This window comes from Mytilus edulis, chromosome 3 (assembly GCF_963676685.1).
Source record: "Mytilus edulis chromosome 3, xbMytEdul2.2, whole genome shotgun sequence".
In the NCBI taxonomy this organism is placed as follows: domain Eukaryota; kingdom Metazoa; phylum Mollusca; class Bivalvia; order Mytilida; family Mytilidae; genus Mytilus; species Mytilus edulis.
The window spans coordinates 45,351,455-45,369,307 of NC_092346.1; the positions used below are offsets into that span (position 1 = coordinate 45,351,455).

General features: G+C 31.9%; 1 protein-coding gene across 1 annotated transcript in view; it reads right to left on the minus strand.

Annotated features, from left to right (window-relative positions):
• Positions 1-2,281: 2,281 nt before the first annotated feature.
• Positions 2,282-17,853, minus strand: part of LOC139516613 (neuroendocrine convertase 2-like) — a 37,054-nt gene continuing 21,482 nt past the window's right edge. Inside the window, exons 7-13 of the mRNA XM_071306808.1 lie at positions 16,849-16,937; positions 15,248-15,423; positions 12,411-12,626; positions 12,078-12,178; positions 8,455-8,688; positions 5,387-5,551; positions 2,282-4,255 (exon numbers count right to left, since the gene is read on the minus strand). Of these exons, the coding sequence (XP_071162909.1) occupies positions 3,967-4,255; positions 5,387-5,551; positions 8,455-8,688; positions 12,078-12,178; positions 12,411-12,626; positions 15,248-15,423; positions 16,849-16,937 (1,270 nt within the window). The 3' untranslated portion in view covers positions 2,282-3,966. The remainder of the gene's footprint in view (positions 4,256-5,386; positions 5,552-8,454; positions 8,689-12,077; positions 12,179-12,410; positions 12,627-15,247; positions 15,424-16,848; positions 16,938-17,853) is intronic.

The following is a 17,853-nucleotide window of genomic DNA, read 5'->3' on the forward strand; positions in this document are numbered from 1 at the left end:
GGTGTATATTTAAAAGACAATGTCACTTCTTTGGTCCATCAAATTCCTAAATCTTAATGAAAGTGTTATAAATCTGCCTCAAAAGTTCACAGGAAATAAGGATTTACATTTTTAAGCTTGGCTTAAATCTTAGCATTAAGGTTTTAGACTTCTTACATTAAGTGCAAAACTGAAAAAAAAAATCTTGTAATTGATATGTAGCTATCAGATAGAGCTGCATCCATAAAATGTTTTGCTGCAAATGTATTTTGCGAAGATGTAAATGTGTGTTAACTATATTCTTATTTCTACAAAAAAAAAACCAACAAAAAAACAAAAAAAAACCAATATTTTTTAGGTTAGGATTTTGACTAAAAACTTTGTGTGAGATTGTCAATGCCTAATTTCTCGATTTGCATACAATAGTATATTTTCCTATCGTATACGTTCATGGTCATGTGCTTTTGGTCTATTAAAAAGAATGTTTAAAATGAATAAAATTTGATATCCATTTGTCTATCTCTTTATCGAATAGACTTTACTACAAAGTAGTTGCCTCTATTTGATTGGTTTTTTTTTGGTGTAATTTGTGTTGTTCTGAAATAATGTCGTTTAGGTTGATATTTATTGTTGATTGCGTTCTCAATGTGTCTCTTGTCTCAACTCGATTCAGAGTTTTAAACAATAATGAACACTTAATTATCTCTGAAGACTCTATCTTTATCTTGTTGGATGCTCTTTGCTCCCTAATAACCCTCCTTTAAACCCCGATTTGTAATTATAAGATTTCTTTTAGTTCAATACGAGAATTTAATACAAAAAGTTTGACAGAAACCATCACAATTGACCACACTATTATTGAATATCAATATCTGCGTCAAATTTAAGCAGGGATATGTCCCATTTGTAGTAACCGCAATTTCGTCCTCCTTTCTTTGAATGTGACAGCACTAAAAGCGAATTATCATCAGACGTGTACTTGTATGATCAACTAGATCCCTGGTTTTCATTTGGGTTCGTTTTGCTCAATCTTTAGTTGTTGTGTGTAATGTTTTTTATTGTCAGTTGTCTTTTCGGTGTTTTTTTGTTTGCCATAGTGTTGTCTCTTCTAATTGGACTTATGAATTTCGATTGCCCACTCTAAATGGTATCGTCTCTGTCTTTGTATTCATGTATTATTGATACATGCAAGTGACCCGCATTTTATACTTCGTTTGTTGTGTCCTGGTGTACTATCATGAATACATTGCAGTTATCTGTTGTTATTTTGTGGTTTATTCTGTGGTCAGCACTTATGTGTTGACATGAACTATCAATGATATTGTCATAATCATAAATTAACTGTTTACAAAACTTTGAATTTTGAAATACTAAGGCTTTTCTTCCTCAGGAATATATTACCTTTTGATGCGCCTGTCATACAAGTGAGAGGTTAAGCGCTATAGAACCAGGTTCAATCCACCATTTTTTGCATTTGAAAATGCCTGTACCAAGTCAGAAATATGACATTTGTTGTCCATTCGTTTGATCTGTTTTATCATTTGATTTTGCCATTTGATTAGGGACTTTCCGTTTTGAATTTTCCTCGGAATTCAGTATTTTTGTGATTTTACTATTTAACTTATCTGTATTTGTAAAAATTTTAAGGAATTTGTGGTCCTCAATGCTCTTCAACTTTAAGCTTTATTTGGTCTTTTTAACTTTTTTTATTCGAGCGTCACTGATGAGTCTTTTGAAGACAAACACGTGTCTGGCGCAAATACAAACTTTCATTTCTGATATGTATGATAAGTTTATTTACATGTTGCCAAACTCCGAAACAATGGTGACGTTGCATCGCTAAACTATCATAAAGTCAACGTAGCGTAGTAAAGAGGACGTAACCGCTGTTTCGGAGTTCGACATGTTGTAATATATCATTATATTATTTATTTGTGTATTTCTCTGTCCTGAGTGTTCTTGTATCTATTTGTACCGTATTCTGACTAGTACTATTGTTATTTTAGCAGTATGTTCAGCATTGCCATGCAAGCGGAGGTTTGGATAGCAAGAACAGCAAGTTCATCCACCATTTGTCTTAAAATGTCTTTTACCAAGTCAAAAATATGGCAGTTGCGATCAAATTGTTCACTACTAGGTGACGTTGGATTTTTGTTGAAGTTAGATTTTTCTGTTGTTAAGTTGTTTGTTTCCATCGTTTTTTGTTTGTATTCGGATTTGTTTTTAATTAATCGATGTAAGACTTTTGAAAAGCGGTATACTAATGTTGCTTTCATTTATACATATAATGTTGAAACAACTGTTTTAAATTATTTTACTGTCTTTATTAACAAGAAATTAAATTCCAAACAATATTTGTTTATTTGCAACAGTTCTAGCATCACAGAATTAATATAATCTATCACAAGATAACCAAAAAATATATCTTCATGGAACTTACATGGAAGACTATCAGATTAAGTGGGTCATTCTTACAGAATACTATTTCTGAATTTTCAATATTTATCACGCAGTTTATATCCATCTTGAAATATTGAAATATATAAATAGCAATGTAGCTAAAATGACAGAGCAGATAACTTTTTGGCGCCAAAAATATAATTTAACAACAATTTCTATAATAAATGCCCGTATGTGTGAAACCATATTAATTTTTCATATTAAAGCTCCACAGAAAGGATATTGGAACCTGTAAAAACAATGGTTGCCATAAATTTTACTGGGATATAGTTTTCTAAATATGCTTTTTATACATTAGTATTGATGTTTCTGATAATCTTCCTTGTAAGCAAGAAATACGTCCATAACATTGTGACAATAATATTTTGGCCAACATAGTATTACTGATAGATACAAGTAATTACTTTTGTCGGGAAATACCCGTTGGAGTTTCTGATTGATCAAAACTGCCATAGAAAAATAAATGCTCAAGTGAATTTATTTATATTTTAAATCATGTTTAACAAACTTTCTTTTTTTCTTCTTCTAATCACCGGATATATTACAAACACAAATACAGCTTGAACCATGGTATTTCCCCTTCTGTTTTCCGGATAAATGACAACCCATTGCTACCACAAAAGCAATTGAAAAGACCTTTTTAGATGTTTGTAGAAAACAATTTATAAACTGAAAACACTTAACTTTAAGTGTTTGAAAGATTTGACAAATTAATTTATACCATAAAACGAAAGAATTTGTTGATTAGTCTCGTTGCGAATGAACCAACTCAGAAAATCATCTACCGTTTCACTGTTTTGACTTTCTCGAAAATAATATTTCGATCAAATAGAAACATCAGAAACAATAAGTTCCCTTAATGAAATATCCTTTCTAAAATGGTCCAATCTTTCTTAAATATAGCCAGAATTGCATTTTATACTGACAGTAAAACACTGAACTTGTCTCCTTCGCCTTAGAATTCTTATCAGTTATGCAAGGACCAAACACCTTATTTGTATGGTCAAACAAACCTGTGAGAAAAACATATTTGTATCAGATAAAACATTTTTTCATTTTTTTTATATCATTTCTACCAAAATTGGTACAGATTGAAATGTGGCTTTAAAAATAGACTTTTAACAACTCAAGTACATATGTACATAAACTCATAACATAATTATTAACAAAAAGCCAATACTATTTCAATTTTTAACCTAGAGACTTGCTCAAACATTTTGCATATTTTAAAACTACCAGTGCGTAATTATCTATGAACAAGCTTTATACATTTGTCCAAGTCAGTTAATATTATATGATTTTTGTAATCGATTCAGATTATAAGGATGGATAGGGCTTCTGCAAATTTCATTATATATACACAGACAAGGCTATACTTTATTTAAAATGAATATTGCCATTTAATAAAGTTATGGTCTTGTGTGTTATATATCACCAGAATCCCTTTATATATTTTTTTTAAGAAACACCATGTTTATGTGTTTCTTTTTATCGGCTTTCGCGATTTATTTCATTTTCGCGATATTCTCATGCTTTTAGAGTTTCATGAAGTCTCTTGACCTTGAATAACTTATTGTGATTCTCCTCATCGCTGACTTGATTGTCATAGGGTGCTGTCTTTGTACCATGAAGGATGAGAGTCCATTCAAAGAAAGATCCAGTGTCTACGGCGTTGTTCTTACCCTCAGCCAGAGTTATTTGAAGCTTCCAACGTCCACGTGCATTTTCAGCCCAAGTGTGTGTTGTCATGAATGGCCATCTAGTGAAACCGTTCTTATGGTCGTCGTCATTGGGACGTTGGCTGAGGATCATTGAGCTAAAAGAAACAAATATGAAAAGATTTTTCAATAAAAAGTCGACGACTTTAAAAAATAAAATGTAAAGTCACTGTAACAAGTTGCACCATGGCTGTTAATAATACCTTTTGAAAAATATTATGCATTGAACTGCATGACGGAAACTTTAACCGATATTTGATGTTAATAAAAAAAAATAGTCAGTCCCTGAAGCATTCCTTAAAGCCTCATTTTCTTAGACTTTAATTTGTAATGATTTGTATCTACGGATATTGAATTCTGCAGAATTTAAATACTTTAACTTATTTAATTGCTTTGTGATGTATGTAATGCATTTGTGTCCAACTTGCTTCCTCCAAGACATTATAAGGTTAGATTCGCAATTTATTTATAAGAAACATCCTGTTATTTTATACTTCTTGATCTATTTGTAAGGAAACAATATATCAAAAAATGAAACCCTTTGGTAGTTTTAGTTAATAAAAAAAATCTTGATAGACGGAAAGTATATTTGAAAAAAGAAGAAGATTTACAGTTGATTGTTTATTTAACGAAAATGTATACTTTACATATATACGATAAGACATAGGCATGTGACTTCGTATGACATATTATTGTAAAACGTTAATTGATAGAATAAAGATTATTACAGACATGTTTCGTCTCTATAATAGATGATGGAAACTAGATATGCCTTTTAAAATAATGTTTATGCAAGAAAAAAATTCACTGCGGGCTAATATTTTGTACGTGTGGAATAGTATGATTATTTCAACTAACTATTTTCAGGTTATATGCTATATCTTTTGAATGAAACGTTTCACACTCAGTGCCTTTTCAATTACAAAGCTAAATTTCGATATCAATTTTGTTAGAGAATACATATTCTTGACATTGTCTATCATGTGCTTTCTTCTGTTGGGTCAACACTCGAATTATTATATCGTTATATAAGAAACAGATATGGAATTATAAAGGCTGTGTTATCCCTTTTTGGAAATCTATGAGTCGACCAGTCTGTTTAAGTATTTGAGGTAGCAAACTTTTCTTTTAAATGTAGATGACAATGTTGCCTAGAAAAGACGGACTTACATGGTATTCATTGGAGAAGTTATAAACATGACAATGTTGCCCAGAAAAAACGGACTTACGTGGTATTCATTGGAGAAGTTATAAACATAACAATGTTGCCTCTGTATGTAGACTTGACAGTGACGAATGCCTGAACATGCTCCAAGTAGTTGACCTCGTTAGATTTACCAGAACAAGCATCAGTATCTATATGCATCTGTATAGGTTGGTTTGTACCAAATTGCCTGAAAATAGAAAAATTAATATAAAAAAAAGTATTTGTAGATAAAAAAATTACATTATACCTATTTAATCTATTTTTGGTAATATCCATCGGACGTGGCGCTGTACTTATACATCCCGTCATTGTTTTATTGTTCTACGGGGAAACATGGATTCTCGTCTTTCGTTTTTGCTAATGTGCTCTGTTTTATACATGCCTTTTTGGTTTTTTCCTTTATGATATACATTCAATCATAACATGTAACAGTGGGATTTCCAGTGACACTAGAACAATAGAAAAGTCACTCTTCTTATGAAAGAGATAGAAAAGGTCTAAGAACAGGAGAGACAATTTACGCATAAAACCCGATATGCATAGGGATGAATATCTCTTAAAACACTAAACCATTATATAACTTTTATACAACCACTATAAATAAAGTATATGTTAAAGCTAAATGTGTTAATATATGATTTTTTAATTGCCAAACATGCTGTTAATTGAACAACCTATTGTTCAACATAGGGGTGTGTAAAAAACTGCCAGATTTGACTGCATATTTTTCTTTTTTTTTGAAAAAAAATATATATCAAACCTTAATAATGTAGCTTTCTGGGTATCCAATTTTTAACGTGTTCCGAAATGTAGTTTCGTCACAAGAATTTTTCAAATTTGTGTCATTTTGTCTATATGAATGTCGGTAAATTCGTATGATCGAGCACACCGACAAGTATATCGTTGGGACAACTCGATATAATGTAATCAATATACGTGAAAGATTACCTAATGTGAAGTTTATCAAAATCATCATAACATAATTGATCAACACATTATGTTTGAACAACATGAGTCCTACAATATAAGATTTAAAGGTGCATATCATTTACATTCAACGTTTTTATTGGATTTTTTTTTACTACAATGTAACCTCGAGGTTCAACGTTGATAGTAAAAAAAAATCCCAGAAATTTTTTGAATGATATTGTAAATGATATGAACCTTCGAATTCTTATAACATCGGAATAGAAAATATGTGATCCGAATTAACCATGCACGTGTGCTACAGAAGATTATGAACTTTTATGATGTACAGGGGGTAAGGGTTTTTCTTAAACAATATTATGATCCCAAATTTGATGAATTTTGTTGGCAATACTTTAATATACACACTACATATAGCAAAGTATATATTAAATCTCAATGTATTATAATTAGGAAAAATGTTTGACTCGGTAAAAAAAATCTTCCCCCTCCCCCCGTATTGCATGTAATGGTTTAAACCTAAAGGATTCGCACTAACTGCCTAAAAGGGGTCCGCTCCAGTCTTGAATCAGTGATTTTGTTTATCATAAACAAAATATTGTCTCACACTGAAAGGGTCGGCCGGGCAACATGCACAGCCCGGATTGTCAAAACAACTAAGATTTACAAAAACGATTACAAACAAAAACCATCAGTTGGACAATCTTACTGGAATCTGATTATCTCTACTGATAAATAATGCAACACTAATGACACATTTAAGTTTTGGAATGATTTTATTCACAAAGAATGTTTCTCATTGGTATACATTTCTATGCTCTTGTCTTTTCAGAGTTTATATTGGAAATTAAAAATTGCTGCATGAAAGACACTAGCTCCACATTCCTATGCATATGATTTTATATGTACGAGAATCAATCCATAAAATATCCGTTTGATATCCTTTCAATGCATGACACTGTCTAGTGGTTTTTCTGCCACAATTACAAGGAAAACCTGGTTAAACTTGTGCTAAATCAAACACTTGAATCTTACATCGCTATTGATGTTAAGCAATTATTTAAAGGGCCATCCGGAACTGTTGGGTTTTATGACAGTCTTCCTTCCATACACACCATCGCTGCAAAATAATTTGAACATTCAATTAGATGATTACAATATTATTTGGCAATCCAAAGAGAACCTGAAAACATCAGACCACAATAAACAGAGACCCCAAAAAAAGCCAATTTTACTTTACCATGAAATTGAAAAAGTTGTTAGTTACATGTCAAATCATCTTTTGGCTGTCGACAAAAAATAAATAAAATCTAAATTTCGTAGCATTTTACCACCCCCCCCCCTTTTTTTAACTGAATTTGTTCAAGGTATGGTGGTTTTACCCCTTTTCAGAATTCAGTATGTCATGTTGTATATCTTTTATAAATTAGATGAATTTCTAGCAAGTTTCTACGATATTCTTTATCATTTGACAAAATACTATGCATCTGAATTAAATTAGTTTACTATTTGAAAAAGCGCGCCTTCTTTTACTTTAATTTACTTCCCTTTATTTCACATAGCAACAAATATTAAAAACTGCCACATTTGACTGCATATCAATTTTTTTCCCCAAAAAAAATATATGTCAAGCAGCATAATTAACTTTACAAATTGGGAGAAAATCAAGATGTTCCGACTATAGGTTAGTATTAAAAAAAAAATAATGAAAGGTTGGCATGATTCCAGGTTTGAACCCTGACGACACTTAAAATCGAAAATTCACTTATTTACCTATCATATGAAGATACGATGATGTGATAAACTTAACAATTAATAATTTACCTGGTGCATTATCATATTCACATTACGTTGACACGTCTCAGTTCGTCTGTGTTAGCTCATTTCAAGCTCGTAAACAATGTACACCATTTTCCGCTGTTCTTTACCGATTACCTCTAGTCAGAAGAGCCCACTGTTTACAGGGGCGATAATATTTTGTCACCGGTTCACGCACTGTGTAAGGCAAGAAATTAGTAAGTAAGGAACGTTGTTCATGCTTTTTGAATGGAACGATCTTTATTGTTTATCACACAACACTTGACGATAACGAAACTATTACAAAAATATATGTTTTACGGGTTAAAAGTATGAAAATTTTAACAAGAAAAGCGAAATATTTACATTTTCTCTGTAACGCTACCAGCAGTGCAATGAAATCTTTCTGGGAGTGGCTTCCATTTTCTAGATAAATCTACCATTGCACCGGCATCCATAACACCATATCCGAACAGATGGTTGAACTGCAGACCTGCACCGTTAAACTTCCAATGATGTTTCAAGTACGGATCAAACAGACGGTTTCTTTTGGATGAGAGCACAGTTATATGTTGTACATCTCTCCATGTTAATTCTCGGCTAAAATTTAAAATTGTTAGATTAGAAAATAAATAAAGGAACAAAATTTCATAACTGTTAACTATCTTAGCTCTGATATGAAACATAATAAAAACATCAGAAGTATACTGTTGTTCAGTAGTTATAAATCAGTTACGCGGAATCGAATTAGGGTCACAAAAAAACCCGGGGGGTAAACTTCAACTGTAGGAGGAAAAAGTAAAATCACAAAAATACTAAACTCCGAGGAAAATTCAAAACGGAAAGTCCATAATCAAATGGCAAAATCAAAGGATAAAACACATCAAACAAATGGACAACAACTGTCATATTCCTGACTTAGAACAGGCATTTTCAAATGTAGAAAATGGTGGATTGAACTAAATGTACGGATTGCATTTTTTGTTTAGCTGCAACAATAATTTTATCAGAAAACTCTGTCATTTCATGAAGACTGCCCATGTTTGTGTCATTCTTTTAGATAACAAAGAAGATACAATTAAAAGTGTAATCACTTAGTTTAAACCGCTCCTTATTTTTATATCGATTCGTACTATCATCAATTTCAAATGGGAAACAGATCGCATTCAATAAAATGAATTGAACTAGTAAGCTGACAACACTATTCGTTTCGCACTTATAAACAAACTATTAAGAGGAGAAAAAAAACACAAAATTATAACTTAAACAATTACGAATAAAAAAAGCTATTTGTGAAATTCTGGAATAAAGCAAAGTTTTAATTTGTTAATATTGAAATTGACAAAAAATCTCGCTTTAGATATAATTGTAGAAAAATTAATAAAATATTCTAAATTTGTTTAAAAATTTATTGACTGTCAGCCAATATCGATTATTAGATATGGAAGTAAATACAGAAAGGTGTTTAATTAGTTATAAAATTGAAAATTGTTTCAAATAATGAAGTTAACATTCATTGATTGTGAACATTAATGAACAATTCATCTAACGATTATGGAAATTGGAGCTTAATTTGTCCTTGGAGATAATCCAATACGCCTACAACAAACAGATAATGTAAACATATGGGGATAGAACTATTTTTATCAGCATATGGCGTTATTGTCTGATCCTATTGTGTATTTGTGTTTGGAAACTAACAATGTTTTTGCATATTATTTAGCTTAATTGCAAGCTATCGTGGTATAATTATATGTCCAATGGCTATAATCAAACGAGAGTGTCAAAAAGAAATAAAGTCGAACAAAACAGGAAAGGATACCCCAGCCAAAAGCCAAATTACACCAAACGATTTGGAAAATATAAAGGTTTATTCATTAAGTAGAAAATGGAACGACTTGCACAGCCTATGGTGATTACGACTATTATACAAAACATATGAAAAGTACTCATAAGGCAATAACCAAAAGTGATGAAAAGATAAAATAATACTGACTTCCATTGAACAAACAATAATGGAAACATTTTCATTTTAATATAACAATTGCTGTTCTCAATGAAAAATGCAGATAACTGAGAATTGAAGTCAAATGAATACGTTTGTTAGTGGGATGTGCAAGTCTCATTTTATAACAAACTTAGTAATAGTCCTGTTATACTGACAATTTAATCTTAATGAACGTTGAAATTGACACGTATTTGCATTCCGGAATTTAGATTGCTCTAATGTGTACCATACTTCACTCAATGCATCTGAACAGCGTTATTGGACAAAAAACTACAGTATCAACTGAACATACTTTACCAAACTGAGGGATGGATCAGGTTTAGAAAAATGTGAAATAATTTTACATACAGGTGAACATGAAATTTTGATAATTTTTTGAAATTTTGTATTCACTGCACGATAAAAGACATAAAAGCACTAATGGCCTTAGGTTTTTAAAGATAGCAAAAAACTGTAAACGGTCATGATACATATTCAAATTCATTTCTGAAAATTATGATGAAAATTCTTCAGTTAACTGTGTATGTAGAATTTTGGGCAGTGTTAGAAAGTGGTGAATATTCTATAACGCTGTCATTATCCATATGGGACAGGAAATACTACCGTGCCACATGTAAGACCTACTATAGAGCTTCAAGGTTGCATTTCTGTAAATATTGACAATGCAATTTCCCATAGGAACTCCTTTTGCGGCTAAAACTGTACCACTTTTACTATGAAGTTTTGAAAAAAATCTTATCCTAGAATTGAAAGTTCATATGCACTACAATTTTTTTCAAAGGTCAAACTATAGGGCTGTGCGGAATATTTTCAACGTTTATATGCCCTGAACTTTTCAGAGTTTAAACTAACACTAATTTTCTTAACTACCCCTACCTCGAATGGAGAGTTACCACAGATTTCAATGTAAACAATATGCACATGTATATGTACTGGTAACATTCCCAAGTTATGTCTCAATGAGATAGAACACAGAGAGCATAACTGGGAACAAGTATGTAAACAAAATATAAATATTCTAAATCTCCCTAAAAGAGGCGTGGTTTGAGAAACAGCTGTATTTACAAAGTGCAACCTCAAGCTGGCAAACTAGCGTGGAATGACAAATTAATTTTCATAATCAATTGGCAATTTCAACAAAACATGTTGCAATTGCAGAAACCAAATCGTCTAAGTGTTAAAAAAACCCATAAGATTATCAGAATTTTAAGATTTCAAGTAACAGCATTTTCATTTGACAGATGACGAAATGGAAATGTTTTCAATAACCTGATTGATAAAGGTATTGATCATAGATGACAGGAAAGTTAATGATATATTTCACAAAAACTGATATAATGGGTTCATATTTCACTTTTTCTTCTACAAATTATCAATCAACAGATCTACGTCATCACAGATCTCTGATTTAATTACATATAAAAGAAATATCAATAAACTTTTCAGGTGTCAAACAACACGTAATGACAGTGATAGTTCATTATTCTTCTGTCTTTGCTATCAGTACGTAATATCCGCCATCATGTTTATTCTCCGTGAAAAATTGTATTAATCACCAGAAACGCTTGGTAGCAGAAATAATAGTCTCTGATGTCCTATAGATCACAAACCAATATCCTTAATACAAATGACGCCTGCCGATTTACGACAACTAATTGTTATAAATATCAACGGTATTCTAAAAATATAATTTTGTATAGAATTGGTCTTTTTAACGACTCACTTCAAGAATGAAGACATCGGTTCACTGTATTCGATAATTTTTTTAAGGAAGCCCTTGATACAATTAATTTCTTACTGCAACGTAAGACTTTTTTCAACATACTCAATTCATTTAACATCAGATGAACAACATTAAATTGTTTAATAAATGACGATAAAATATTTCTTTTTTTATATAATATTTTTAAAGATAAATACAGTGCAAAAAAATCATCACAGATACCAGGCTTATAACTTTGTTAAATATATAATGGCTTACTTTGCTTCAATGGCTAAAGCATAAACACCCGCAGCTTCCGGTGCAGCAGCGGAAGTTCCGGAATGGGTCGTGGTACAATTGTTGTACAGGTCTGTTGTTGCCTATGAAGAAATATTTATGACTGATTATTAATAATGGACAAACCAAAGAATATTGTTTCAAGCATTAGTTAAAAGATCTTAAAACTAAAATCCATATAACTGCTAAACTTATTGTCAAAGAGAAAAGAAATTTTGAAAATCGTTTTGTCTATTTATCAACTGATAGTTATTTATATGTCTAGTAAAACACATTTTCATTAACAGTAGCTTAAAGCAGGAATATATATCTTACCACACCAGCGTCTCTCAGTGTGCTTTTACCGTTGCTGAAGGTTGATGCTAAGGTTGATGAGCATGATTCGTCATATCCGGCCGTTTGACCATCATTAGTTGCAGAGTTGATAGAAACAGTCCACATACTGGCAGCATATCCGTCACAATTACAATCATCATCAGCTCCTCCATCACCGGAAGCCCAGACATATATATTACCTTTGCCATGTCGACCCTATAATATCAAATGTTATATCATCAGTCACAAAGAGTATGACGGTTTAATTCTGAAGCAAAAATAAGCGACTAGTTTTATAAAATACATAATCCAAAAAGAAGAAAATAAGCACTGAATATAGGTGTTTATGACATATTCAAATAAAAATATGCTATGAATTTAAGAGCATATCTGGTAAAGAAAATGAAATGAAAATAAGAAACTGGAAAACATTGCAAAATATGACCAGGAGTGAAGTGAAAAAAATGTTTTTTTACTTAAACAACATAGCATGAATAATTATTGATCAGTAAGGCAATGTCATTCACTAGATAAGGAGGGGATCTACAAAATAGTTACTGTCCCTCCCCAAAACAAAATTAGAAAAAAAGAAAAAGTGAATTAAACATATTGAAAGAGATTATAATACGGCTTATTAACATAAATATCAAAAATTAGCAAAGATGTTTTCCTTCTAGTGAAAAACGGATGAATTCGACATTTAAAACGATCGTTCACATTATTTGGTTGGCTGATACAAAAGGTATCAAATCACTTTGAACAATAACATGCTTTCGCTATTTAAGACTATAGAGTCTATAGAAAATTTGCTTAATTTGAAAATTTATAGGTTTTGTCCTATTCGCTGTCGGTTACTAGATTCGCATGACGGATGTTGTATATGTTCCGGACCATATGAGTATTTGGACCATACGCGTATGGTCTGACCGTACGCGTATGGCCGGGGTAATTAACAAGTTAACAGGTAACACCTAACTCTTCATAAGATATAACCCTTGTAGTGGTCACGTCATTAAAAAGACGATATCAAAGGTCATTATATTATAATAAAAAAAATAAGCAGGTTCCTGCATTTAATTTTACTCACTAGTCATTATAGTAAACACATTTCATACATATAGTCATTACCGACTTGTTGTTACGAGTACATGGCAATATGTCGACTTAGGCAGATGTTTCCATAATTTTTTAATGACTGTTATGGAATTTCCCGAGACCTCGGTATCACTGCACGCAGCTGAAAAGAAGGCTAGCTTTTCGCTGGAATGCAAATTGTGTAACTGCAAAGGATTGTGCACAATCAAGACGTGCAAATGCAGAAACAGTTATGGTAGATCTACCGTGTGGAAGTAAATGCCATCCTCATGCTAAGCGTAAATTTAAGAATACAATTCGCGATGGAAACTAACTGTGGCATCAATATTTGATTTTTATATAGCCTTTGAATTATAAAATTAATACATTTTCATGTAAACATCATTGTTTTTTTTAGATAAAGTTTATTAATATTTGAAAAAATACCTATATGGTCCAAATACTCATATGGTCCGGCCCGTTAATAACCAAACCAGTATATATACTCATATGGTCCGACCATACGCGTACGGTCGGACCATACGCGTACGGTTGGACCATGCGTGTACGGTCGGACCATATGAGTATACGCATATGGTCATGACCATACGCGTATGGTCCAAATACTCGTATGGTCCGGAATATATATAAAAGAAAGACAACAAATTCTAGAGTCGAAAACAAACACTGGGGCAGAAAAAACGCGATATTGGACTCTCGTCATGTCACTTATATAAATCAAGAGTCGGTAATTCTGTCGACGCACCAGAGATTCGCCTCGTTTGATGTTAATGCAATTCCATCTCTTAATTAATATAAACAAGAGATTCATTTTTGAAAATCGTAAGAAATTATTCGTGCCTCATATTTATGCACTTTTCAAAAGACAGTTTGCTTTCAGTAAAATACATTTTCTATTGATGTGGAACAAATCATCTTAAGAAGATCAAAAGAAACAAAAGTATTATGTCATACATCGGTAATCAAAGGTTTGGTATTTCAAACTACAAAGGATCATTTAATATCAGAAGAAGCTGCACAACCAATGTAAACGATACGATCAAATGATCGCTTAGATGTCAGGCCAAGTAATAAGCAAAATAAGATATTACGGATAAAAAAGAAGATATTACGGATAAAAAAGAATAAGATATCAACGTTAGAAATGTACTGCTTGAAGGAAAATCGGATATTCAGTTATACATAGTTTCTGAACCGGTATTAACACTGATGAGTTGTTTCAATGTTATCAGTCAGTTGCATTTATATCATAAATAACACGTATGGAATCAACATTTTATATGCGCATGTCTAAACAGCAACAAATTCTAAAATCTTGAACCATCCACATAAGGGAAACATGTTCCTTATCTTCTAAGAGGCATTCCATGCATATCATCTTAGTGAAGGCGAAAATAAAATTTTCCATAGAAATATGACGACAATGAATTTGCCACATTGAACTGAAAATTACCTAATTAATAAAATACTTAAATTGACAGTTAAAGCTATTATTCATACTAAATGCACGAGACAAGATAAGGGTCTTATCATTGACAAAGTCATATATAACTGAAGAAGGTTTACAATATATCTCTATTGATTTTCTACATTTGAATAGATACATTGCAGAACCACTTCATACAGTTCAGATGGCAACATCATGGACATATCACACAAACCAGCTGGCATAACTAAACAACTTAGATAAAAACGTATGGTGTTAAATGTCGCTATTTTCAATTTATCATGAAAAAACATACCTCGTTTACGCCTTTGACAATAGCCCTCATCGTCATGTTTCTTGGTCCATCCACAGTCTTACCATCATCCGTTGGTCCCCAACTGGCGCTGTATATATCTATGTCATTTGGCATGTGACTCATAGCATTAGCTTCAATAAGATCGGTCATGAAAGGCTGATCTAGCATTCGAAGACCTAGAATGATTTGTTTGATAGTTTGTAGAGGCTGGAGAAAAACGATACAAACAAAATATTGGGAAAGGTTTGCTTCCCCCAATGGTGTATTATTCTTTTACTGCTGATATAAATTGAGCAAATTTTAACAAATTACGCAATAGGTTTGATCCCTCTTTAGACAATAACAATCAAAACCAAGGAGTAAACAAAGACTCATAAAACCAAAGGACATTTACATCAACAGTTATAATTTATAAATAAGAAACAACACGAACTTCACTGAAAACCGGGAGTGAAATCAGGTGCTCCGGAAGGGTAAGCATTTCCTGCACCGTATACGGCAACCGTCGTGTTATTTCTTTGTTCAGTTCGGTAATGATGGAAGGTTATTATGACTGAGGAAAAATATCAGATATGATTTCTGACACACTTCTGTCATAATGGCCAATCAGCTCATGATGGCGACCGTAAAATTTCCTAAGTGAGGACATTAATTTGATTGATTCATAACCCTGTCTTAGTAACTTTTGAGAAAGCAGTATTCCTCGTTCAACAAAATCAACGTACTTTGAGCTAGCTCTAGAGTAACGTATCAATTGAGACACATATACTCCATATGCTGGTGTCGCTGGGATGTTGCTACACAGGAATGGAAAGTTGACTATAGGAAAATTAAAATCATCGCGTTTGTCATAAATTTTGGTATTCAACCTACCATTAGTAGTCATTTCGAGAAAAAGGTCTATATATGAAGCAGATGTATCTGTGTCGGTAGTATCTTTAATTTTAAAGTTCACTTGTATATATAAAATGAAAGTGATCACTGAATCTATTATTATTAAGAGACAGTACATCATCAATATACCGAAAGGTGAAATTAAAAGACTTAGCTAATTTCTTTTCTCCTTTCTATACAATCCCTTGGATAAATTCTGCTTCACAGGAATACAAAAAAAAATCTGCAAGTAGCTGATGAAAGTTTCGGATATGTACTAAAAGAGGGAAGAAAGATACCAAAGGGACAGTCAAACTCATAAATCTAAAACAAACTGACAACGCCATGGCTAAAAATGAAAAGGACAAACAAACAAGAGCACACACGACACAACATAGAAAACTAAAGAATAAACAACACGAACCCCACCAAAAAACTAGGGGTGATCTCAGTTAACCTAGTATGAGTAAATCGTGAAACTGAGCACAAAACTAAACCAGGACAGAACATCAGGTTTTGTTTATAAACATAAGAAGATGTGATATGATTGACAATGAGACAGCTCTCTACCAGAGACCAAATGACATAGATGTTAATAAGTATGGATCACCATATGGCCTTGTTTGTTTTATCTTATTTTATCATGAAGTAATTGGAATATAGATGTTCAATAAGGGATTTTCAAAAATGTATGATCATCAAATTTGTTGTCCTAATCATACACTTACCAGCAACTTTGGAATTATAAGCAACACCAACACCGCAGACATTATTATCACGTGCAGCTGCTACTTCACCTGCGCAACGTGTACCATGGCTGAAATATTTGAATGTATACATGTAAAAAAGAAGATGTGGTATGATTTTCAATGAGACAACTCTAAAAAAAGACCAAATGTTTATTTGTATTCTAAATATATTTTTGATAGAATGATATATAAATATATAAATTTTCAGACAATCTGTCTGCAGCCGAATACAAGAAACAGGAATTTTGATATCATAAAACTGTTTTTACATTTCAATTACAATATAAGAAAATACTACTTTGGATTACAAATGATATGGAAATTTAACGAAAAAGTCTTTGCGGGGGTTCAAAGAATGACAAACGTAATAGGACCCAGAGATGAATTTTGTTTCTTTCAGAGGAAATGAATAATTTATGAGTTGAAAATATTTCCAGCACAAGAATAACATGAATATTTTAGTTCTTAAGCACTATCAACATTGGTATTTCTTCAAATCATTGAACCCATTTAGAGTGAAAATATAAATCAGTCATATGCATTTACATGTGGAATTGGAGTTTCTATTGCAGAATTACTCAATCATTCTATTAAGAAATGAATAATTAGGATTTATAACAAATTGATTTTATGCCAGACGATGTCGTTAATCAAATATTATAAGTTTTAATCTCGCCATTTTATTTTCTCATGTTATCAAGTGAAAATATCATAATTTGTCCTCGTGTTGTGTAAAAGTTACATATTTTGGACAAGAACATTAATCAGTAGAAATTTTAAGTGGAAACCTACTTTTATGGATTACATCAATTAACCATCTTTATTTCAAACGACACAATGATTTTAAGCGCAAAGCATTTAATTCAGTTTTTGAAACCTTTTCAAAGAAGAATGAGAGTTAATTGCTTTTCCAGGTTAATCGCCTTTCCCAGGTTAATAGCAGGATTATTAGTTAAAATTGTTTCATGTTGCTATTTTTCATGT